At 38.3% G+C, this 26,371-nt stretch overlaps 1 protein-coding gene across 4 annotated transcripts in view; it reads right to left on the bottom strand.

The window, feature by feature from the left end:
- The window catches only part of znf385a (zinc finger protein 385A), a 96,557-nt gene that overhangs the window by 12,105 nt on the left and 58,081 nt on the right, over nucleotides 1-26,371 (bottom strand). For 2 of the 4 annotated variants that reach the window (XM_053482486.1, XM_053482487.1), the window contains exons 3-4: nucleotides 14,223-14,333; nucleotides 5,840-6,011 (exon numbers count right to left, since the gene is read on the bottom strand). In XM_053482486.1, the coding sequence (XP_053338461.1) occupies nucleotides 5,840-6,011; nucleotides 14,223-14,333 (283 nt within the window). Of the gene's footprint in view, nucleotides 1-5,839; nucleotides 6,012-14,222; nucleotides 14,334-19,539; nucleotides 19,852-20,104; nucleotides 20,231-26,371 lie in introns of those variants that run through there. The other 2 variants (XM_053482489.1, XM_053482488.1) reach the window with 2 other exon arrangements.

Raw genomic sequence — 26,371 nt, 5'->3', positions numbered from 1 at the left:
AAATGGTCTAGATTTGATTGCATTACTTACAATATCTCATGAAATGTGAATGTAAATTTTACTGCATTGTTTAAAGAATAACGACAAAACATGGCTCTTTTGATCACACACTCTAGACCCCCCCAGTGTGCGAGGGTTGTTGGTATATTGTATGTTTGTGTGATTGGCAAACAGCAAATTCATGTTTTGCCTTTTGATTTTCTTTTCTCCAGTACATACTGTATAGTGGGTCAATTTATTAGACTGTCATTGACCAAACCATTAATATGATGATCTATTATGCATTTGGATTGTCCAGGGCTTAAACAAGCCCACTATTGTGACCTCATATACCCCTCTTCTCGCTTGTTGTTCTTTGGTGGGGCATGTCTCAGGAGTAGCTCATTTACATATATACTGAATAAGCTTGTTTAAAAGAGGAGTGGAATAAAGAGAGTTTAAGGTATTACTGTAAACTATATCTGAGTTTATCTATATCGGACCTTTAAACCAGGAAGAAGTAAAAGAGAAAAAAAAAAGCACCAGCAGTATGAGCATGTAGATAATGTATTTTATTTAAGAATTATAAATAAATGTTGATATTATGTTGTTTTGGGGTTGCATTCGCAGCATTGGGTTGAAGTCATTTATTCATTCAATCATCCAACATTATCTTAATACTATTTTATCAAAGTATGTTTTTTTTTATTTTGAGGCAAGGTTGCAACTTCTTTACAAATTTATAACAATATCATGCAACATTAGGGAAATTGTGTATAACATTCATCATCTGTGGTTAAACCAAATCTGTAAGATGCACACATAGTAAGGTCTTTTATAAAATAAAGGCTTTCCTGTGTTTAAAAAAAAAAGGATTAGTGCAAGTAGGTGGTGAATTCCTATGCAGTGTGCAGGTGATTTGGGTTGAACTCTGTCAGGGTGAACAGACTTGCTTAATGCATCATTATTTTCATCACTTGCATGCTCACTATACCAAGTACCCTTCTTCTGCATTAAGCACATACTGTAGTACTGTAAGCTGATGAGTGTATATGCGTCAGGTGAGGTGCATGGCCGGCGCAGGCATGATGCTGAGCCTCACAGATGGATCAGGTGTTCAAGAGGTCAGATGGGATCGAGGGCCAGTCGACTGCCATCCCACCTCCACCCACCCAGCATTAATCATGCATGAGCTCTGAAACCACTAAGCACATACGAGCTCTGCGACTGATTAATAATAGAGAGGGCTACGTTTACTCACACAGTCTCTTTTTTCTCCCTGGCTGGTTCTCTCCAGACATTAAAAAAAAAAACAACAACACACACCATACATAAAAATATTTGTTGTTATTTTTATAGACTCCAGATATCCTAGTACTGTAGCTTTAATGCTAGATGGTGATACAAAACCTCTGAGATATATGAAATAACTAAAGATATGTAGTTGAGTTCAGAAAATTATACAGAAACGCTGCTATTTCCATTTCTATATTCTGCTTCTTAGCTCCAGGCCAGATGTGTCCAGCCACACTATTGTCTGGATGGCTTAAAGCTATGGACTGGTTCACAGGCTGGTTTTATTGCAGGCCATCATTATGAAGGGAGGGACGGAGAAAGTGAAAGCCAAAGAGAGCAAACAGAGGCTCTGGAGATCCATCTCCCACGTCTATCTCCTCCAAATCCTTCAAGGAGCTCCATCTCCCCCATGTTTGCCCCACCTCTCCTCCAGCATGGCCTCGTCCCCTTGGGCTAATTCAGCGTCCAGGAAACAAGCTCTGTATCTTGTGGAGAATTAATCAATTGCCTGCTCTCATGACAGCAGGCTGAAACTATACACCAGTGCTGGTTAAAAGGTGATGCCAAAGATCTTTGTATTGTTTTTCCAACTTCTCCATGAGGCAGCTCTAGTGATGCGTGCGAGCCAGGCTTTAATAAATAATAACATTTCGAGCACCTTCAGCAGTTCTTGTGAAAGCGTGGGAGTTTTCGAGGTTCTCTCTTGCATTACGTCCCGACCCACAGTGTTACTCTCTCACACATTCAGAGTGATACTATCTGTATCTGTTTAGTGTTTTATCTGAATTTGGATTTGAAAGTCAAACCTACAACTTTTTTTTTTCTACATTTAAACCCTATCACTATACTTTGAATCCACTAGGAACAAGAAACAACTGGTGAATTCTGGCTCTGAAAGATCCTCGACTTAAACTACATACATCACTTAATTTAATGTTTGCTTTATGTACATGATTTTTTTTCTTCTGATTGCTGGGTTCTGACCTTTTCTTGACCTTTTTTTTTAGTTTCCTCTATAACGAAATTAAAACACATATTCAGGCTGTGGTGTGATATAATGAAGAAATTTCGAAGCACAACATGAGTCCTCCAAAATGGTTGTGGCACATCAAACCCACCACGATCCATTCGTAATCACAGTGAACCCAAATCTGAGCCCAAATAAAACACAAAAGAAAAACACTCTGAAATTGAGTAGAAGAAACCTCAGGGAAGTTTAAAGTACTACATTATTCTTTTAAACCCTTAAGGCACTCGCAACATGCTATTATTCTTCTCTAGCCCCGGATACGATGCTTCAAGCAGCCAGATGGGACTGCAGCTGTTGACTCCTTTGGGGTTGTCAGCTCCATGGTCGCTCCGTTTTGCGAAACTGATATTAAGGAAATGCTGCTGAGAAGCGGATGGGAGATATGAGCTCGAAAGCAATGCACTGGAATTTTCTAAATGTGTGCAAGTGTGTGCGTGTGTGTGTGTGTGTGTGAGTGAGTGTGCTAGGGCGAAGGGTCACAGAATGGAGGTTTGGATGGAAAAAGGCATTCTTTCACATGTATCTGGTTACACATTTAGATTATAGCCGGCTTGTTTTGGCTCTCTGCTGCTGGATCTCGTCCCGCCCTTATGAATGTGAAGCAAATCCCAGGATGAGACACGACTATGCTGTCCCTTCTTTTATGTCCCCTCTTTGCTAGGCCCTACTCTATCAAAGCTTGGCTCCACACTCAAAGTATAGACATGAAAATGTGTATGTCTGTTTCATCTCAGATTCTAACTGTACTGACTACAGGAAAAGATGTGCATTTTTCACTTTCCTTATGGATTTATCCAACCTTAGGTTAGTCAGGATGAGTTAATGGAAAGAGAATGTTGGAGAGGGAATTTTAGTGTCAGCCTCTCTCATCCCTTTATCCTCTCATCTCAACCTGCTGTCTGAATCATCAGCCCATATTTAATCGCTTTTGATTAGACAAAGATCAGCTGTGATGTTTCGGCTCTGCTATGCCTCTGGCCTCTTCTGCAAGTTAATCCTCTCAGACTTGTGAAATATCTGTTCCTTTATTATTGTTCTTTTTTTTTTTAAAGTCTCCCAGTCTCACACCATCACCACCCTTCTTTTACACTATTCGTTAAATGCTGCCAGCTTCAGCTCTCTGAATCCAACAGTTTATTTTTAATGAAACACAAATTGCCTTCTAATACCCGGCCCCGCCACCTACAGCGTCGTAAGCTCATCATCTGCTTTCACTTAATGAAGATGCAAAACAACAGCCATGCACTGAAGCAACATGCAAAGTCACACCATTCGAGTGAGATTGGCCTTTTAGTGGAGATCAATATTTGAGGCCATGGCCCTAGACTTCAGAAACACAACTGAAGACATTAGCAGCATGGCGGTACGGATTCAGGGTCAGGACTTTAGAGCTTGGCACAGTAAACGATCTTTAACTCCTAGTGCCAGAAAAAGAGGTCGTTTAGCTCCTTCTGAAACGCAAAGGTCAAAGAAAACATTTGAAAACACTAAAGTACTGTACAAAATGGAAAGGCTTGCTCTGATCAAACAGGGTTTTATTTGATTTACATGAATCTTTACTAGCAGCTGAGATGTCAGGAATTCGTTAAATACAGACATGGAAAAAGATGTTCCTGCGTAACCTAATAGAATTACAACGTTGCGAACAAGCTCCAAAAACTAATTTAAGCAGTTGTTAAAAAAAAAAAAGAAATTCCAATGGAATTTGGTCATTAAAAAAAAAAAAACAATTTCAACACATAAGCGTTCTTCCACTTTTTTACCCTAACATGACACAAATCAGATTTATTTTTTTATTTTTTTGGGGGGGGCTCACAAATCAGATGTTTTTTAGAATTGAACCCAGAAGAAACCAGCTAAGCACATGGAAACTTTATACAATCAGACCCAATGCATGAATTAAACCTACAACCTCATTCAAGTTGCAAGCCATGCAAGGTTGTCTACCACTTTTTTTTTCTGAAAATTTTTATATATTCTATTTTGCACAGCATTTGTGAGTCATGACGCAGTTTGCAGTAATATTTACTAAAAAAAAATTAAGCAGAGAGATTCTATATTTAAGAAGACTTCAAGGACAGTACAATGATAAGACTCTTAGCCGCAGTAACAAATTTATATGGTGCAAACATTTTAAAGAAGTTCATATGTGGTTAGCTCGGAGCCCACTGCAGTCACTCCCATGAACATTCAGTGAGTGGTACGCCTGATCCTTGAAAATCCGTGGATTACTTTTCACCAACTTGTTGAAAAATTGTTGTCCTTGGGAATTGAACAAACAATAATTCACAAACAGAATTTTTACCTTACAGGATCTTGGCTGTACTACATCCCTGTACAGTTCTGACTTACTGTACTGAATCTCCAAGTGATGTCTTTCAGAATAGATCTGAGTCACTTTGGTACATGGTCCTAGAGCAGATACAGTATATATATTTAATACTTGGTCATGCGAATTGAAAAAAAAATGGTCAGATTGGAGTTTTTTTGGCTTTGCATGTCTACAGTGCTTGCTGAAATCAGTCATCACTGGCAGGCCTAGCAAAAGCTGCTAAAATAGCTAAAGAGAGGCATCTGGCTTTTGTCCTTCTTCCTAACAAATACAGTCGACTAACTGCTTGCCATCCTCCAGAGCAAAATCCCTAGCATGTTTCTGCTAAAATCGGATCCTTTGTTTGAAATGAATGAACGGTTGCAGGTACTCATGACGTGTTTTAACCCAGTTAGCAAGAGCAAAGACGTGCCGTTTCAAAGGACAGATTATCCACATAAGACTCACTTTTAATTATGAATGTAACCCATCATATCATGCAAATCAGATCTGATGAAAATCATACACAAACTGGCCACTTAAATAGGAGAATTATTATTTAACTGCACATTTATGCAATTATCCAATTGGCCCATCATGTGGCAGCAGCACAAAGCATAAAATTATTCAAGCGCAGATTGAGTTTCAGGTAATGTTTAAATCATACAATGAAATCCAGGATGAGGAGAGGGCACATAACTTTAACAGAGTTTACACAGTCCTAACCAGTTGGTATGAGAGTGTATGTTACAAAATAATTTGTTGTTGTATATTATTAATACATGTTTAAATGGTTTGTATAATTATGTAAGTATTTGTATGAAATATGACAGGTTATTACGTATACACTTTCCATAAGGTTACTTATAGAATTTATGATAATGCATTTGATAAAACATCATTTAATCTTCTAAGAGTACACATACTGTATAAGTATTTAAAAGTTTTCTTAATTAAATTGCATATTATATGATCTGAGTTAAACATCTAATGATCTAGGTAGTGTTTTGTTTTAGTTCATTAAATAAGAAAACTTTGGAACCAAACCCTTGTATCCCATTCAGGATTCAGAATTGCGTTTTAATGCCCAGTGTTCCAAGCATGAGATAAGTCTGACCAGTATAAACCAGTTATTGAGATTCTTAGGCATGAAATATTGGATTCTACTACAGTATATGTTGTGTTAACTTTACTATTTCGAGTGTCTAGACTGTAATCATCACCTGTTTTACTGGACTCAGTGTCTGTATTGGCTGCCGGGGCTCCTGGAGGTGATGGGGAGGAAGTGGGCCCAGGAGGAGGCTTGTCACTTTCCTGTGGACGAGTCTTAGAGGTCTCAATGCCTTTCACTCTCCTGGCATGGCGGTTCCCCTTGTAGTGGGCCTCTGCTTGACTCTGAAATGTAAAAAAAAAAGGTTTAAAACTAGTGCTGATGGACAAGTGTTTTATACAACAAAAAAACACCCAAAACAAAACATTGATTTTTTCCATTCCATTCCCTGAAAGTCTATTTTTTTTCCCTTCATTTAACTGACTTTACTTAGGGCTGAATAGTGAAATATAAAAATAAACACCAGGGACTCACAAATGCTCATTAACAAAAGCAAGTCTTTCATTATACACTGTTCCCAACTTGGTCAGACTGACCATAATGAACACTTTTTAAGTAAGGCCTGTCAGTGTTGTCAGTGCCTTTCTTTATCTTTATGGAATTTATGGAATTTAATATAAGCATTAGTGGTCCTAGTACTGAGCTTTGAGGATCACCTATAGCTGATGTAGGTGCATGATGTCCTGTCTGTACATCACATCTTTTCTTTCTGTCAGTTTTTTCTAGCACTGCAACCTCCAACCTCATTCTGACAAATTTTTTTTCTCAGACATGCAAGGTTGTCTACTACTTTTTTTCTAAAAATCTTTATATATTCTCTTTTGCACTAGAACTGTCTTTTTAGCATTTGTGAGTCATGATGCAGTTTGCAGTAAAAATTACTAAGGAAAATTAAGCAGAGAGATTATATATTTAAGAAGACTTCAAGGACAATACAATGAAAAGACTCTTAGCCGCAATAACAAATTTGAATGGTGCAAATGTTTTAAAGAAGTTCGTATGTGTTTAGCTCGGAGCGCACTGCAGTCATTCCCGTGAACATTCAGTGAATGAAAAACTGATAATCGCCTGATCCTCGAAAATTAACAGATTACTTGTCACCAACTTGTTGAAAAATGTGTCTGTCTTTGAGAATTGAACAAACAATAATTCACATACACCATTTGCACCTTACAGGATCCTGGCTGGAAGCTATTACTACATCCCTGTACAGTCCTGACTTATAAGTGATTTCAACATGTTTGAAACATTAAAGTTCTTGAGATGCCAGTGTTTCAGACGTGAAGTAAGCAGTCTGACCATGGCTGCAACAAACTGAGGAGACTTTCTACCCTGATGGTGTCCAGCACAAAAGAAACACTGGGATAATGTTGCACTAGTGTAGCAAGAGCTTATCTAGAGAAATATAGGTAGTTTTTACTCTCCTAACTGTGTTCTGTTATTCTGCATAACCAAAAGTGGTATGTTTGTCTTAGAAAATATGTTTTTACAAAGAAAGTCAGTGTATGGTACAATATATTTAGTTGGCCCAGTAGAGGGATAGTGGAGGCATTTTGTGCTCCTTCATGTTCAGAAGCCGTCCCTTCTTTGAACAGTGGAATGGTACACACCAGCCATCCATCATACGGCTGACTTGACCTCTGGTGAGGATATAGTTTGGATGTTTCCAGAAATACACATTTAGAAACTGCCGTCTGTGGTCAACATCCTCATTATGGAGGAGAGAAGTGGCCACCATGACCCCCACACACGTGTTACCTAATTGTAGCTTAAAGCATTAAATACAGACCACCACTGAAAGCAGCCTATCAACATGGTACTAGCCATTATTAGTTGGAAGATTGTCCTGCTCTCACTCTCCAACAAGAACTGAGAGCTGATGACAGCTGCCACTGGCACTGAAATACACAGGGAGAAAGAACGCTGAGCACTGGAGCGTGAAAAAACATGAACGCAAACCAAACATTGGAGATATTTGGGAAATGGTGACAGAGTAGGGCCTGACATGATCCCAGCTTTGTGACAACATTGCGCAAACACATATGGGGTGAAATTGGGCCGGATCTCTCTGTCTGTAGTGGCGGGCTGTGGGCTGTTATTGGTGATGACAGAACTGTATATAGCTGGTAGTCTGTAATCAGAGCCATTTGAGGCACTTAAAGAGTTGTCTGTCCAAAGACATGAGCTCAGATTTGAGGTCACACAGGCGGAGGAGGTAGGTCACCGCTTAGGAGGCTCGGATAGCTGGGATCAAGGAGGATCCTAGCTTCTGAACGGTACAAGCAGATGCCCATTTGCTCTGAACCTCCCACCAGGAAGACACAAATAACATACTCAGTTTTAGTTGTTGAATATGTGTTAAAGGCAGACACATGGTTTAAGGGCACAGGGAGGTAAAAATTAACCTGATGAACTGATAATTGTTTGGGAACCAAACAGATGGGAAGTCTGAAAAGAAACACACTTTCACATGAATGGTGTGTCATCACCAGTCAAAAAAAAAAAAAAAAATCAAACTGATTCACAAAAAAACCTGCATTAGTGATACTATTTATACAAGCTTGTTCCATTTGCTGTGTTTTAATAGTCATTTGTTTGAATGTGTAAACTGAAACATGCCACATTTATATACTAGAAGTGCACATCAAGCGTAACACCAAATAAAAGCAGCAGGACATGGTCAAAATACAACAAGGAGGAGGTCAGAGTTTTCAGTAAGGTTATTGGAACTCAAATAACCACTCTTTACAACTGCACACTACTCACAGTCACAGGTACTGTAAATGGGTGTTCAGGTGTTTCTCTTAAAATGTGGTTGCTAAAAAAAAAAAAAAAACACTACACATCCAAAAAAATGTCACACACTCTCATCTTTCTTGTTTCGATTAGTGAGCGCATTCACTGTGGCATTGTTTTGATAAGCTGATGCGATGTCACAACATTTATTTCATGCAATCCATGTGTGAAAATAATGTCTCGTGCTCCCTGAATCACTCAGCCATAATTTGAGCCTGATGAATCCTAGCATTGTCTTCTTGGAATATGCCTGTGCCATCAGGGGGAAAACAAGAGCATCTATTGGTGGAAAAAAACCTGGTCATTCAGTATATTCAGGTAATCAGCTGACCTCATTATTTGGGCACATAACGTTGCTGAGCCAAGACCTGACCATCCAAAGCAACCCCAGATCATACAGTATCACTGTTCTCACATGCTTGTAAGGTAGGGTGCATTGCTTTATCTACCTCTCTTTTTACCCTGTTGACTTTAGAACAGGGTAAATCTGGACTCATCAGACCACATGACCTGTTGACACAGACCTCCGCAGTCCGAAGCCTTTTTTTTGCTTTTAGCCTTACTGTTTTTTTTTAAGCCTAAACAGCTGTTTAGTCCCAGTCCCTTGATTTCCCTTTACACTGCAAGCGTGAAAATGATCTTACTTTCATGATTAAACATACAATATACAGTAACGATTTACAAAACATTTGGGTGATCTTTTCGAATCCTGATCATCAAGTTTTTTTTCTAAGTACTAAATATTATCCAATGGAAGGCTCGTACTTCTTTGCTTAGTTAAATCCAGGTGGTGACTTTTTTTAAAAGGACAGTGTATGACTATAATAACAGCCTTTATGTTTTTTTGAGATACTAAGTCTTCATCACTAATCAATTCATTTTTAAAACATAGCAGTTTGACGCACCATCCAAGTTACATACCATTGAGGGTTAGAGTTGAAGAAAATGTGAAAGAAATATGGGAACAGCTCATGGATCCGAATAAAAAGCAAGCTCACCCATTTCGTTCAAAGGACTAATAAGGGCAAACGCCCACAGTGAACAATACAATTACCGTTTTTCACAAAACCACAAAAAGTGTGGGCAGGATGACAGATAATTACAAAAAAAGGAAGAAAAAACGATGAGTTTTGGCAACAGTGGGAGCAGCAGTCAGACCCATTTTACAGCTCTGATTTAAATCCCTGCTTACTTTAAAAAGGTGATTTTAAGCTCCAGGAGAGATACAGAGAGCCGAGGCCCAGTGACTGACATCGAGCCACAGTCAAGGGCAACTGCAGAGAAGGGCGAATGCAGGAGGAGGGAGCAGCACGCATTCAACCCTGTCTTGCAGCAACAGTAGCACAAAGCAATGACATCACTCCTGCAGCGTGACGAGGTTATACGTCCACCTCATATGATGCACGCAGGGATGCAGGGACGCTGCAAACTGCTGCTTAGAACAGCACAGCAACGCAGCGCCGGCAAAGCTGGTTTGATAAATGCAGCGCGTGATAAATGCTGGCAGCCAATCTGAGGCTGCTCTGTTATCACAGAGAGGGGATTAGAAATATACAGATCCATAATGAAGCATGAAATGATGGTGGCATGGGGCGGATGGAGGACGGATTTGTTAAAGGAATCAGCGTGATGCTGTCCTCGGGAGAAACTGCTGCACTCAGTCACGCAGGGATTGGAATATGATCTTTCTAAAAGTGGGAATGCAAAAGGCAACAAATATTAAAGCCAGAAAATTTGTAACATGGAATGACTGATGCAGCTGAGGTTCTATGAAATCATTAAAAAGAAAAAAAAGAAAAAGAAAAAAAACCTAAAAGCTTTAGCTGATACCTTAGCTGATATCCCAGTGTCTTTTTTATTGCTGATTGATTAACAATGTATCCATACTGTATATACTAAGTGTAGTAACAAAACAGGACTCCATTTGCTAAGCACATCACAAACAAATACATTACAAACAGAAACATGTGTGTGGGTGTCTGTGTGTGTGTGTGCATTTGAAATGGAAGCAATATTACCACATTAGAATATTACATGATTACTGAATCTATTTTTAGAAACAGTTTTATTTAGGCTTACTTAGATAGATATGTTTATTTACAAAAAAGTATGGGGTTCTAAAATGTAAACCAATGTTACTTAATTAAACGTTTTTTGATAAATAAAATTAATTAATTAATTAATACTCATTGATCACAGGTTTTTTTTAACATATACTATACAATATGTATACTAGTAAGCCACTTCTGAAGTTTATGCAGCATGGAAGTGACCAATCTCACTTCCCTAAAAATGTCAAGTTGCTAACTTTGTTTTGGTGAGATGATTTTATATGTTTCCCGAAATAGCCATTTTTTAGCTTTATATTGTCTTGCTTCGAACAATAAATTATTTAACACTATTATTATTATTAAGTATTGATTAAGTATTGATACTAAAATTGGTGTAAGCTTATAGAAGCATATGACCTGTAACATTTTTTGCTTAAATTAGCTTAAAAAGCAAAACATCTGTAGTTTCCGTAACCATGTTAAATTCATGCTGCAATATCTTGAAAATTTTGCATTTTAGAATAATAAATTTTTTTCAGGTTTTTTATTTTCATGTGAAGTTTCATCTCAATAACAATTAAGATTATTGAAAGATCTGAATTTAAAAAAGTTACAGACACTATATAAAAGGGTATGATATTGTATTTAGCAAATGTGTTACTTTTTATCTGATAAAAATATAAATGTGTATGCATAATCACAAAAAAACGAAGCATTGATCTGATCAGGAGATAAGAAGCATTAGGTGTTATGAAAATTAGTGATACAGTATATGATTCTATCTACAAATTCACTTTTTCAGATTGTTGATGTATAAACTTAAATAATGATAGGTTGTTATTTGCAGCACTGTAAAAAGAAAAAAAAAGAAAGAAAAAAACACAAAAGCTGGTGGCATGATGATGTAGTGGTTAATGCTGTGACTTCGTATTTCCAGGATTGAGGGTTCGGTTTATTTTGTGTGCATGTTCGCCCTGTGCTTAGTGAGTTTCCTTTGGGCGAAAATGAACTAATAGGAAATATGCAACTGATTAATATGACAGTATGTTTAATCGTTTTGCAGGGTGGGTACAGAGTCAGAGGGTGGAGCACTGAACACAATGAGACTACAACAACAAACGCAAGACAGCTGCTGCTGTCAGAATTTACCACTAAAAAATGTTCAACTAAAACAATGTTCATCTTTTATCATTTGGAATGTGTCAGTCTTTCCAAGCATGCAAGTAGACAGTCATGTGCTGGGCTATAAACACAGAACTTCTTCAAACAACACGGGTCAATAGTCAATACGAAATTCACTCCTAAGACAACTGCAGCAATGCGTCTGGATGAAGAAACAAAACAAATTAAGCCCAGAAGGGGTATAAATAATCATTAGGTGTAAAACGAAAGCTACTGCATATTTAGCTTCACGAGTGCCTAAAATAAATGTCACCCCGATATAAACGTATGTTACTATGTTTTTATCTTAATGCCAGCTGGATAGTTTCGGTGTGCCTCGCCGTAAATCATTTGTTACTTCTTTGCTGCAACAGCTTAACAAGCCTCCGCAGGCAGACTCAAGGTTCTCAGGCTTGCCCTCATCTCTCAGTGTCTGTGGCACTGTGGGCTCAAAGCGAGCTGTGCATCTGCTGAGTGGAAGCTTAAGATTATAGCCTTCCTCCAAGAACAACATATTCTACCGGTGATTACAGCATTGCTCAATAAAAAATAGCAGGACTGCAGGACACGCCCAGACATCGGGGCTTCGGAGCTAACCTCCATGTGCACCATGCACTGCTTATCACATTTAACATCTGAAGGCGATGGTGAAATATTTCATGATCTGGTTTCCATTAACAAAAATAATCATTGCCGTGCTGTTCAGTGCATATGTGAGAAAAAAAAAAAAAACAGCAATTTTTTAAGAATTTCACAGAGGTGAATATATCCCTAAGACAGGCCTCTGGGACAAGCATGATTTAGGTTTTTTTTTTGAAGTTACTCAGTAAACAAGTAAGTTCAACAAGAGGAACAAAACTTTTTCATCTGGTATGTATTTTACACTTTGTTTTGTTACACCTCGATGCTGTGACTATCTTCAGCAAGCTTCCAAATTCCACCACCTGCTGCACTACACGCATCAGCTGCATTGCAATCCTTCTCTTTTCACTGGATGGATTAATTAACATGAACAGATGGCAGACAATCTTTTCAGAATTAGACACACACAGGTACAGTATACGGAAACACTGACTAAACCGGGCCAAATAACGTCTCCCACAAAACTGTCATATATAAGGGGTGTTCAAGTCAAACCAGGACTTTGGATTACTTGGAATAACAGGAAACTTTTTTTTTTTTAATCAAGAGTAAAAACTGCTACACTAATGCAGTTAATGCAAAGCGTTACACTTTTTACTCATTAAAGTACAACGTTTTCTCAGTACGCCGGAACAATGGTCGGACTGCATGCTTCACGTCTAAAACGCTGGCCTCCCAGAAACTTTAATGGCCCAAATATGTGGAAATGGCTTGGAGTGAGGTCAGGACTGTACAAGGAATGTTGCTAAAACTCTTGGCCAGACTTCCTGTAGTGAGCAACTGGTGTTGGTCAATGATAATGTGCACATTTCCCACAGTTTGACTTTAGCAGGTTGCCGACAAGTCATCTGTGGATTTTCAAGGGTCAGGTGTTCCACTTGCAGAATGGGCCACCCGGGCCAGGATCGTCATTCACACACATATGGCTTTCTTTAAAACATTTGCACCATTCAAATATTTTTATGCGTCTAAGAGTCTCATCATCGCCCTGTGCTTAAAGTCTTCTGTAAACGTCATTCAGTTTTAAGCATTCATTTATGAGAAATTTCATTATAAGTTCATTTTAAGTTATAAAATACAACAAAGTCATCTCAAGGTTAAACAAATCAACGTAAAAGAAATGAAGACTCAAACCAGACAAAAATAATATTCTACTTCTGCAGAGTTTGTAGTCATCATCAACATCTCAAAGGTCTCAAAATAGATATGTGACATTCTAGACCTTATGTGGAGAGAATAGGGACTATGCCTGTATGCTCATCCCATCGCAAGGAATGCATTTTATATGCAGTTTATTCCTCTTTATTATGGCATTTTAATATTAATAATGTACATCATGATTACATTATGTTAGCTCTAAGGTTATTACCAGGTAAAGATTTTCTATCTCTTTTTGAAAAAGTGTTCTGTGAAATCTCACATATTATTCTCATGTTCATTTTCTCTTTAGTTTTCTTCTTTTAATAGATCAATTTTAACCAACATCATATAAAGGAAGGAAATTACTGCCTCTAAGACATAAGATCATAATCAGCTTTTTATAGAGAGTTTATGAAATCCATTCTGAAATCCATCCATGCTCCGTGCCAAACCTCTACATTAACACCAAAGCTACATGCACATACACTGTACATCTGCATGGAGGTGGAGCTGCTGCATTCTCCTTCTGGATCTACAGAAGCTTTTAGCAGGCTGTCGCATAACAGCTTTCATCAAGATGAATCACATTTTCAAACATGATGCTCGTGTTTTTTTAGCTCCCACATTGTTTGTTATTAGCAAGAACATCCAAACAGAAGAGCAGCCAGAGAGTGACCCGCTAGAGCGCATGCTTAGATAACGAACCTCTGAATTGAAGCGGATCTGGCAGACATTGCAGGAGATGATGGGCCGCTTGGTTTTTACCAGTGGGACTCCGAAGGTGTGGTTGATCACTGCCTTTTGAACAGGATCCATCTGGAAGTGAGCGAGAGAGGGAGAGAGAGAGAGAGAAGTGAAACAGCTGCTGTAGACGGAAACCATAAACATGAGACAAGGTCCTATTAATCATGTTGATGGAGAGGTCTGAATGACCCTCTGGGTAGAGATCATCATGGAAAGATATCATGGGGGTAAGGACAGGAACGGGTCAGGTCACTGGGAATAGTTATTTAAAAGTTCATAAACAATTTAACAACACAAGACAATACAACTCACTCTCTTACTATCTATAATCTATCTCGAGCCTATCCCAGGGAACCCTGTACGGGTTGCCAATCCACTGCAGGTAGGCACGCACAATCAACTAATCCTAGGAATTCTCTCCTAATCCTAAGAATTCTCTTCTAGTCCTAAGAATTCACTTCTAATTCTAAGAATTCAGGCAAAGAATGAAAAGCAAACAATATTTCAAGAAGTTACTGATAATAGAGTATTATTAATGTATTTATGATTTTTTTTTATAAAAGGCTACACTCGTTTATCAAGAGGTATGTTTTTTCCTGGAATAAGAAAGCATAGATTTTTCAGTTTGTTATTAAGAGCACTGTGAGTCTTCGTCAGATGCTCTCTAGTGAAGTTTAATCTTATGAGATCACTCTAATAGATTTCTTGAGCTACTTGTCTTTCTGAAAACTAGTTGGCTTGAGAAATTTTATGTCTGCTCCAAAATCACACATAAGAGCACATAGAGACCTAATTATTCTTATATTGTCTAGACTTTTTTTTTAAATCTGCTAATTACAGTTTTTGAAACTGCTACTCATGTTGCATCACAGGGTAGTGTAACACGCTCTGAGGAAAGCTCTATCTGCTATCTTACACATATACTGTATGAGCTTGCATTTGCCCCTGACTGCTCAGTGTCTCTAAGATTGACAGGAGACACAGATTACTGTACAGTATGACGTCCCTCCCAGACCACAACATCTTTCTTTTCATTATGGTAAACATTTTACTCTAAATAGTGTACCATTCTCCTACAGGTATGATTTCTTGAAATTAATCATGTGTTGGACAGCATTCAACACACACACCTATACAGAGTGTTTAAAAAAATAAGAAAAAAAAAACATTGAACTCCCTAAGAAAAAATTGCTACACATGTATGTGTTAAAGGAGACTTTATATAAATTCACTTATTAGTCATTATTATATATTCAGATGTGTCTCCAGTGTGTGTGTGGGGGAAAAAAATTATAAATAAATAAATAAATAAATAAATAAATAAATAAACATTCTTTGTATTTTTTGGTCTTTCTTTTTGGTTTTGTATTGGCCTGGACAAAAACAAGCCCCTAATGTGATGTCATATAAGCCCCTGGTTTGGTGCTCAGCTGTGTGTGTGTGTGTAGTTATGTATGTATGTATGTATGTTCTATGTATGTATGTACAGTATGTATGTGTGTATCTATTTATGAGAAATGCATTATCTGAGCTGTATTTCTTGATGAAACATCACACACTTACAGAACCTCTGAGACCCATGTTAATGTAAACATGTTAAGGAAATAGTAAAATATGGGACCTTTAATAGCAAATAAAATAGTATTTCATGTACACTTTTCACATTAGGATTATGAATATTTTAACATTTCACAGAACATTTCAACAACAACCATGCCTTCCCTTTCAACTCCTAGTATCACTCGGCTCTGACAGGCCTGTCCACGATAGCTTCCCTCACCCGGATAAAAGAGGAAAGGCCGCGGCAAATGTTCGCCAACTCAAACAAAAGCAGTTTGAAACTCTGCACGGGTGGGGTATCCAGGCAACCGAAGATAAAAAGTAGATACTCAGTGAAATAAAGACATATAGCAAGGCATAGACAACCACTACGTGAAGAGTTACAGACCAAAATCAGCAAGCTGCTCTTATCTCAGTAGGCATCCCGAACAATCCTGTCTATAACAGTGCAGCAGACTAATGCTGGATTAGTCACTATGTCTGCACTGGCATGAATCTCCAAGGAATTAACCACAAATGCCAGTCAGTTGGTTAATCCAAACTCCTCAAGCCATAGCTCGGCAACAGAGACCAAAAAATAAAAAGATATAACACTCAGCTGGAATGTAAGACATGCTAATATATGGTGTTCATACTGCAGTATCATGACATCAGGGCACTTTATTCATCATTAGTGTGCATTATACTGTAGCATAGGTCAATGATAATATATATATATATATATATATATATATGTCTATATGGAAGCCTTGTCGATGTGTGTATAGTCTGTGTTGAAGATAATGTTTGTTTTTTTTTACAGTACATGTGTATGAATACATGTTAAAATAAAGGAACAAATGTAAAAAAAAAAAAAAAAGTCATTATAAAAAGATGTTAAAAACCCCAACCTGTGAAGATTTTTCATGGCAGATTCTGTAAAAAAGCCTGCGTCTTTTTGACTCTAGTGGTTGTTTAAAAAAAAAAAATTATAATGAGGTCTCAGATATTGTGTGTTCTAAGTGCCATGGAAGAAAAGTTTAGCAAACTAAAGGTACAGGCTGCAAAAACTATTTTAAAAAATTATATTAATGTATCACATGTTAATTTTTATAACTATTCTTCTTATTTATTATGTACTTGTATAGTCTTAATATTTAATAAGGAGGTTTCAGACATCAAACTGTGCATTTGGGTTTTTTCGGAGCAAAAGTTATCATTACTTTTAAAACAGGTAAATTTTACCACAACCAGAATATGGGAATGACTTTGCAAAAAAAAAGGAACAACTTGTTTTTTTGCTTAGTCATGTTTTTAAAATGTAAACAAAATAAAATAAAATTTTATTTATTTTATTAAATAAAAATTTATTTTATTTGCATAGCGCTTTTAACAATTGTCACAAAGCAGTTTTACACAATCAAAAGAAAACTATGGAAATTTGTATAAAATGTGAAAAATGTGTATTAGATTGTGCCTGAAGAGCAAGTCGAGGGTGGCGGTGGCAAGGATAAACTTCCTGAGATGGCAATAGAAAGAAACCTTGAGAAGAACCAGACTCAACAGGGAACCCATCCTCATTTGGGTGATAACAGATACAGTAGCAGGGATTGATCTACAGTCATACTATGTTAGGAGACTAGGAGTTCAATATAACAGTTGATGTCATTAAGTTAATATGGAGTCCAGTTCATTATTGGAGGCTCAGGTGGACTTTAGGAACTTCAGTCCTGAAGTAAAGTTGGTTGAAATGAAATAAAATACATCATATTGCCTAGGTTGTGCTAAAAAAATACATATACAGTAACACTCTCTCAAAATTCTCGACTATATACTCAATCACTCAACTATCATCTACAGTATACCGCCTTATACTGTATTCAGGGTTGTGGTGGACCTGGAGCCTATCTCAAAACACTTAGGGCACAAGGCAAGGTATACCCTGTAAAGGGTGCCAATCCATCATAGGGCACACCTACACAGTATGGGCAATCTGGGAACACCAATTAACCTAACCTACATGTCTTTGCACTGTGGGAGAAAACCGGAGTACCCAGAGGAAACCCACAAAGAGAGCATGCAAACCTGGCCGGGAATCAACCTGGACCCTGGAGGTGCAAGACGACAGTGCTAACCACTACACCACCGTGCCACCTCAGCCATAGAAATGTAAAAAAACAAAAAAACAGCAAAACAAAAAATGTCTAAAATGCTCCAGATTTTAAGAGCTTCAAACTATGAGTTGTATAAACCAGTTGCATCATTCTTCCCTGCTTGTCTTCTTGAAACGTTAAAAACGCCCGACAAAAACAAACCCTGACCCTACAGTGGTGCTTTGCTAGCAAAACCTCAGCAAAAATATAGGTTGTGACACCATGATTAAGCCTTGTGATGATATTTTTACCCATATCGCCCATCCCTATTGGAAAAGCCTCTCATTAACCCCAGATCACTCACAGGGTGTGGAAGCTTTTTAAAGCCCACATGAAGCACCTTAAAACCACCCACATGACAAATTAATAGGAAACATATTCCTACATAAAGTATCAAACTGTTGCTCCAACCTGCATTCCAGGGAGTCGCCCGTTAGAGCCTTGAGAATCGGGAACAAAAATAGCTATGAGTATAAGTGCAGTCTTGTGCCTTTTCACTTCTATATCTTTTACATCACATCATTTTTCCTGAGTGTGGAGGACAGATAGTGTACATCAGGCCATACGGCCTCAATCAAGAGGAATGATCTCAGTCTGCTCTCAGCTAAAGTAACGCCAATATCGTTCATATACTGCTATAGCTGAAGTGAAATATTAATCTTAATCTTGACAGTTAATGCCCTCATATCTTCCAGACGGGCGCTTTTCGTTCCCATAACTACATGAATTTTCTATTAGTTTTACTGTAGTTACTGAATAATTCACGATAATGACTGAATAATTTGAGGTGATTAACTGCGACAATTAATAAGAAATTATATGTCTACTGAGCCATCTAAAGGTCATCAGAAATGTTTTTTGTCATTTATTACACCGAATATAATTTTTTACTTACTTTACATTTATTGATTTTGACTTGGTTTCATATTAACATGAAAAACTGAATCAGGCAGGTTTTTGCATTATCAAAAGACAAAGAAGAAGAAGATTTAAGCGTTATGAAAGAAAATGTTCATTTGATATATATCATAGATAAACCATAATACACTATTGTATAAGGAGGAAGAAAAGAAAGAACTGCCCTTCTAATTAAAGTATGTATTTAAAAAATAAGTGATCTCTCACTCCTCGTTCGGCAAGTACGGTAACGAAACACAAGTCGTGTTCCATTCCTCTAAATACGCAGTAGAAGGAATCCAAAATTTTTGCAGGCGGATTCAAACATCTCGAAAATATTCATATACTGTAAGAGTTATCAATGCCTGTGTCAACAGCATACACTTTAACACAGTGACCCACTGAGCAGCAAGACATTTACCATCTGTCCTGTCAAGACAAGAAGACACTGAATCTGCTATCTCCCCATGTACGGACACGAAACACATTCCAAAAAAAAAAACTAAAGCAATAATCTCACACACACTTTAAGCTGAGCAGATTTTGGTTCACATACCGTAAAAAAAAAAAAAAAAAACACATTCCAGAGTGAAACCCCCCTTCACTCTGGAATGACACAATTCCAACTAAATCAACACACAGACACCCCCCCCCCCTCTCTCTTTCTCTCACTCACTCAAGACACTCACCTTGCCGTCCTCAGGACACCCAGCCACATCGGTCTCCCTGTCAGAGCACATACACACGTGTGTGTTTGTCTTTGTGTGTGTGTGTGTGTGGCTTGCAGGAAGTGGTGTGTATAGGGGGTGAAGAACTTATCCAGAGATGATCCACCTGATTCCCCAACACTCACTTGTTTTCACATTCACCAATCGGAGCAGTACACACACACACCCTCCAGTGTTTACAGATCATTACTTGAGTCTGTTTGTCCTTTTCTTCCTGTCTTCTGTCCACGCTTTAAGCAGGAGTGTTATGACATCTCTCTCTCTCTCTCTCTCTCTCTCGCTCTCTCTCTCTCTCTCCTGTTTTTCTTTCTTGTTGCTTCTGTGTGAGACTTCTGGCTTCTGATGCTCTCTCTCTCTCTCTCTCTCTCTTTCTTTCTCTTTCTTAATCCCCCCCTCCTTGCACACTCTCCCTTATAAATAGCCTCCTTTTATTTTTCTCTTTTCCTGACCAACTTCCTCCTCTCTCTCTCTCTCTCACACACACACACACACACATACACACACACACATACATATCCATACTCACTCAAACTGTTCAGCTGCAGAGGAACTGTCATGCACCCTCCCTTCTTCTTCTCTCCTTTTCCCGCTTTTCACCCTCTTTTTCTCCCTTTTCTTTCTTCTCCTCCTTTACGCCCCAACTGTATCACCGGACGGCTCTGCACAGCTTGCTGGATTCACCCCTCCCCCAGATCCCCCATAGTGACTCAAACTCTCTTACTAAATACATCCCAAACTCGAAGAGATCTCAAGCAGCTGCAGCTCCACCCTCAATCAGAACATGTGAAAACCATAAAGCCTTATGGTTATAAAGCCAACGATGTGAATAATATTTTTGCCAAAACTGTCAATGTCATGGGTGGAACAATCTCTATTACCGAAGGACCATACCAGTAAGACCGCGGCAGTCAGACGGGCAATCAACAGAGTTTAGGTACACCAGTATGGTAATAATATGATATGGTAAGTGGTTTTGATTAGAAGAATAATAGAACACAGTTATGTGACTAAAAACTCCCTTTATTTCTTTATATACAGTAATCCCCTGCTGCACTAATGCACTTATCCCAGAGTTTCACTAGTGCTTGGATACCATCAAGATAGAAAGTTTTCTCAGTACACCAGAGCCATGATCAAACTGTCTGCTTCATGTCTGAAACACTGGCCTCCCAGGAATTCCTTTAATAGCTCAAACATGCAGAAATTGCTTAGAGCGAGGTCAGGGAAGTATTGAGCTCCTGGAATGTGCAAGTGGTCTTTAGACAGATGCATCTTTTCTGCAAATCATTGACAAGTTATTCATTCATGATTTTATTCATGGTTCCTGTTCAGAGGAATGACTGCGGTAGGCTTTAAACAACCTCATCTGGGATCGTTATTCACAGAATTTTAGCCTTCAGCCTTTGCACAATTCAAATGATTTACTGCAGCTAACACATGAGGTGATAAGAAAGAGTTTATGTTATTTGTTACATATTAATCTTTTTTACTGGTAAATGTGAGTTTGTTTAAAATACATTGGTCTAGAAGCGTGGTTTTCAACCCTGTTCCTGGAGGACCCCCTGTCCTGTACATTTTAGTGTTTTCCCTGCTCTTTCTTCACACTCACTTCTATTCAGAAAAGGCGGCTAATCAAATCAGGTGTACTTCTATGAGTAGTGCTACTGCACCATATTTTTGACTTTTGCTTGAGTAGATTTGTGAAGAAGAAACGCTACTCTTACTCCGCTACATTTGGCTTCACTCGATATGTTACTTACTGGTTCTAACCATTTACTCTAAACATGCAGCCGGTGAATCGACCCCATGACTCACCAATCAGACGATGCAACCATAATCACATGACTCTGTTGACCAATCAGCCGCAATAACAATAACCACACGGGGGGGAAAAAAAAAACCTTCAGCCCGTGTTTCATAAATTTATCCTACCTGCGAATCCGTCATACAGGACATAGGCTCATTGTGCATGCACAAACAAAAGTTTACGCATCTTTCTCTAATTTTGTGGAACGCCCAGAAATCCATGCTGCTGTTAGTGGAATCTTGCGGTTAGTGTACAATCTTGCAGCGAGTATACAGTAGAATGCTTTTTTTCATGTGTGTGTGATTATATGTTAACTTAAATAGTAAACATTGTTACTACAATGTAACAGTGTATTAATAAATAAGTATATTTCAGTACAGAATGAATCGGCAACACAAATGTATTGTACATTTTTATGCATCCCAAAAATATGATGTATCCCTGGCATTATATACAAAGCATGTTTCTCTTGCAAAAGAGCTTCATACTGGAGTGTCTTCTTTATCTGCCAAAACAGACACATACTTCAGCCTATGCACTAATATAGAATTATAATAATAATAATAAATCAGACATTTTAATTGAAATGGTTACTCAGTAATTGAAATGTACTCTTACTTGTATAATTTTTTGGATGACTACTTTTTATTTCTACTTGAGTAATATTATTTTGAAGTACAGCTACTCTTACTTGAGTACTTTTTTTGGCTACTTTAACCACCTCTGCACATTAACATTGATTATCAAGTGCATACCAGTGAACTGGAGACATGATCTTGGGCACCTAAGGCTCATAGGAAGGCCAATGCAACACAACTTGAAATAAAATAAGTCAATGCTGGCCATGACAGAATGGCACCAGAACACCCAGGAGGCAAAGAGCCTAAGGCCACCAACTCAGCCTCCAAATTCCCCAGATACCAATCTGATCCATAGGCAACCAAATCTGATCCACAGGGGCTCCACTAGGAGAGCAGGAACATGAGTCAGTGTTAATGTGGAAGAGTTGAGGTATGTGTTTTTGAGAAGCCTTGATTCTTGGAACATGTAGCAGGTGAACAGTCCTGATTCCCTGACTTTAAGAGGAAATTCCTGATTCTGCAGTGTAAGCGTGTGCCAGACATTTACAAACCCACATGCTAAAGCCAGCTGGCATATAATATTCAGGCACGTCACCACCCATGTGCATATCGACTTAGACAAGCCAGTACATGGCAAATCACATTAAAGTCACATTAACACTGTAGTCTGAAGCAGGCATTTGACTGTTAAGTTCATGTAACCAGCTCTGATTTAAATATTGTATATTTATGGCTAATGCTGTTAACGTAAGCTCATGCATTGTGGAGAATAATGTGAACTCAGCCTGGATGACTCCAGCAGGGTGTTTTATGTGTCAGCATATTGCATTTGACCTGTTTAACAGTTACAGGAGAACTTCCTAAAGAACAATCTGTTTCTTTTCGGAGAGGGCTCTGTCAAGCCGACGCCAAACTATGAGAGTTCTTGACAGCTGTTTACAGATTCCTTCCTTGCACCCAAGCCAGGAAGGACACAAGAACTAAATATTTTATGTAGATCACAGTTTTAACAGACATAACACTGGTTTGTCCTTCACAGTGCAGCTGGATTTCTATGACTGTGACGAAAAGTCGTCACGATTTATTAGTCACTTATTCAACGAAATGCATATATTAAGTTATGCATAAATTCAATTTCAAGTTTTATTTATATAGCGTTTTATTCATATACTGTATAAAGCATTTTATAATATAGCACTTTTAATAATGGTGATTGTCGCAAAGCAGCTTCACAAAATAAAAATAATTAAAATAAACGTAAATGAATTTGAAAAGTGAGAGAAAATATATATAAATCATAATTATCAGTTTGTCCCTGATGAGCAAGTCGAGGTGATATGGCAATCGGAAGAAACTTAGAAAGACTTAACAGGCAACACATCCTCATTTGGGTGATGTCAGATAGCAGGGATTAATTTGCAGTCATACTGTGTGTTAGGACTAATGAAGATTAGTATAACAAGAGAGGTACAAAGGGTGTCAAAAATTTTAAGATTATTCCTGTTCATAAGCTCTGTTTTTTTCACCTTATGTCCTTCCTTAGACGCTTTGCAACCTGGTAATAGACTTCGTTACTGACGGAAGTCGAAAAATATGATGAGCATGCACTTGGTCAAGCAGTGAACCTGCCTCAACCTTTTTGGTAATAGGGATGATGGGTTCTTCCACTGTGAAAACTGTTGCTTTGTCTCAGGATGGTATTCATATACTCATATAAGTTTCGTCACTAGTAAAAATCCTCGGCATGGAGGACAGGACCTCCATGGCACGTTGACAAAGGACTACAGTAAATGTATATAAAGTTTAGATTCCAAAAGCTATGACCTACAGTACTGTAGTCAAGAGTTTGCATATCTAGAGTCTATTATCACTTTTATGCACACCCAGCATTCCTCTACTTGTTTATCCTTGTAATGTGCACTTATAAGGTCTAAGCTCCAATATTAGCATTGTTAATATGGATAGTTAGTATGAATCATGATAAGTCATTCGCTGAGTCATAACACTGTGAACTCATCTCATACTGATTTATCAGGATGGTCAAGAGTGCCTGTAGTGTCCAATTGTTCTTATCTAATAAAAAATAAATAAAAACATGAAGACAGCAATGCCCGCACGGTGATGTGGCGGTTAGTGCCTTGGACCTCCAGGGTCCAGGTTCGACTCCCATCTCGGGCATGGAGTTTGCATGTTCTCCCCATGTTTGGTGGGTTTCCTCTGGGTACTTGCACAATCCAAAAACATGCAGATCAGGCTAATTGGCGATCCCAAATCGCCTGTAGTGTGTGAATGAGCATGTATGTGTGTGTGCCCTGAAATGGATTGGTACCCCATCCAGGGTGTATTTTTGGGGTATCTATGAAATCCTGGTGTAAAAATGAGGGTCAGAGTATCTTCTTCTTTGTCTTTCGGCTGTTCCCTTTCAGGGGTTGCCACAGCGAATCATTTGCCTCTATCTAACCCTATCCTCTGCATCCTCTTCTCTCACACCAACTAACTTCATGTCCTCTCTTACTGCATCCATAAATCTCCTCTTTGGTCTTCCTCTAGACCTCCTGCCTGGCAGGTCCAACCTCAGTATCCTTCTACCGATATATTCACAATCTCTCCTCTGAACATGACCAAACCACCTCAATCTGGCCTTTCTGACTTTATCTCCAAAACATCTAACGTGGGTTGTCCCTCTGATAAACTCATTCTTGATCCTATCCATCCTTGTCACTCCCAAAGAGAACCTCAGAGTTTATTCTTTCTTAATACACCACAGAATCCCCATTTACTGTAAATGGTCTAAAAAAAAGGATTTCTATGTTTTTTTTTTTGTTTTGTTTTGTTTTGGGGGGGGGATCCTTCTTGGGGGAAAAATAAAATCGCACAGGCCATATCTCAGTAAATGGACACGATTTAGCACCTGTTATTGCTTTGGGGCTTATTGAACCAGAAATCTAAAAATATGCAGGACTCAAATCATCCAAAATATGACTTAGCATGATTGGATGTGATAGGAGACATTTTTGCTCACTGTAAAAGTATCTGAGCCATCTCTACAAACATGCTTAGATGGGGTGGAGTGAAACGGTGTTGGGATCATCTATAAAATAAAAAAAATATTGGACAAACTAACAAGCAAGCAATCACTGCCAACATTTTTCTAAAATACAGTACATTTACTCAGCCACATAATACGTATATCCCAGGTGATTAGTACTAACATGAAAAATGGCTATTGTGCTTTTAAGAGAGGAACCAGCTGACAGACAAGTTGAGGGCAATGTAAAATTTCAAGCTAGCCAAGGACATGCATTTTTTTGCATATCACTATTTTTAAGTGTCTTACACAAGCTATCCTTCTTATATTTCAGGATCCCAGTGCTTTTTTTTTATTTTAACAAACTGCTAACTGCTTTAGTACTTGAGGCAACATCCAGGTGCACTGTCCTGTTCATAAAAAAAAAAACAGGTCATGAAATTCTTAATTCATGAAGCTCCATTAGATAATGCGCAGACACTGCGGTGTGCTTTCAGGAGTGTCCTAGAGCTGAGGTCAGTCTGTCCTTCCAGCCTCTCCAACATCCCCATCTGCTGGGCAGCAGGCACATCTCGCCCATCAGCCTCACCCAGCCTGTACCACCGCACGTGGTCCCACGGAGCAGAAACCACAGATTTATGGGCTTGTGCGAAGGTCAAATTCTACAGTGTACAAATGACTGTTCCTGAACATCAACTTAAAAATGCAATAGTTAGAATTACGTGTTTAACATGTTTATATACAGAATAAAAAAAAAAAAAAGACAAAGTAATTAAATTTCTTTTTTTCGAAGATGCTTTAATGTAAAGGAAATAGGAGATGGCTCCAACTGCAGATACAAAATCAATATGCATTACCCATCCGATTGAATCTTTAATATGTATAAAATATTAAACTATTACTTAACTTCAAATTTACTAAAATCTAATTTAAGAAGAATGGGCAGTTTGCTTTAGATTATACTGTATGATCTGGCAAAGAAGCTGTATTTTCCCTCTGTCTGTGCTATCACACGTAGCCAAAGGGCACAGCAGATTTTAAACTGGCAACAAATGTTAGCAAACATCAAAGCCAACATTATAATCAATTGGCTTTGATGCACAAATTAAAATAAAAAATAAAAAAATTCTTTGAAAGGAACCCTGTCGACACGAAGGAGTTCCGAACGACAGAAACTGCCAGCGTCGGAAACTGCAAAGATTAGCCATAAATCACCTCATGTTTATTCATGACCCAGGGCAAATCAATGAGACCAGCCAAAGCAAACAACCAGCAGACGTTTTAAAAGTGTGCAGATGGTGGTTAACATATTGGTGAGAGGAAAACATCTTCATCTGGCATGTTCCTATGATTTAAGCCACACTGTTCTAGGAGAAA

This window comes from Clarias gariepinus, chromosome 22 (genome assembly GCF_024256425.1).
Source record: "Clarias gariepinus isolate MV-2021 ecotype Netherlands chromosome 22, CGAR_prim_01v2, whole genome shotgun sequence".
In the NCBI taxonomy this organism is placed as follows: Eukaryota; Metazoa; Chordata; class Actinopteri; order Siluriformes; family Clariidae; genus Clarias; species Clarias gariepinus.
This window is presented reverse-complemented; position numbering and strand designations above follow the sequence as displayed.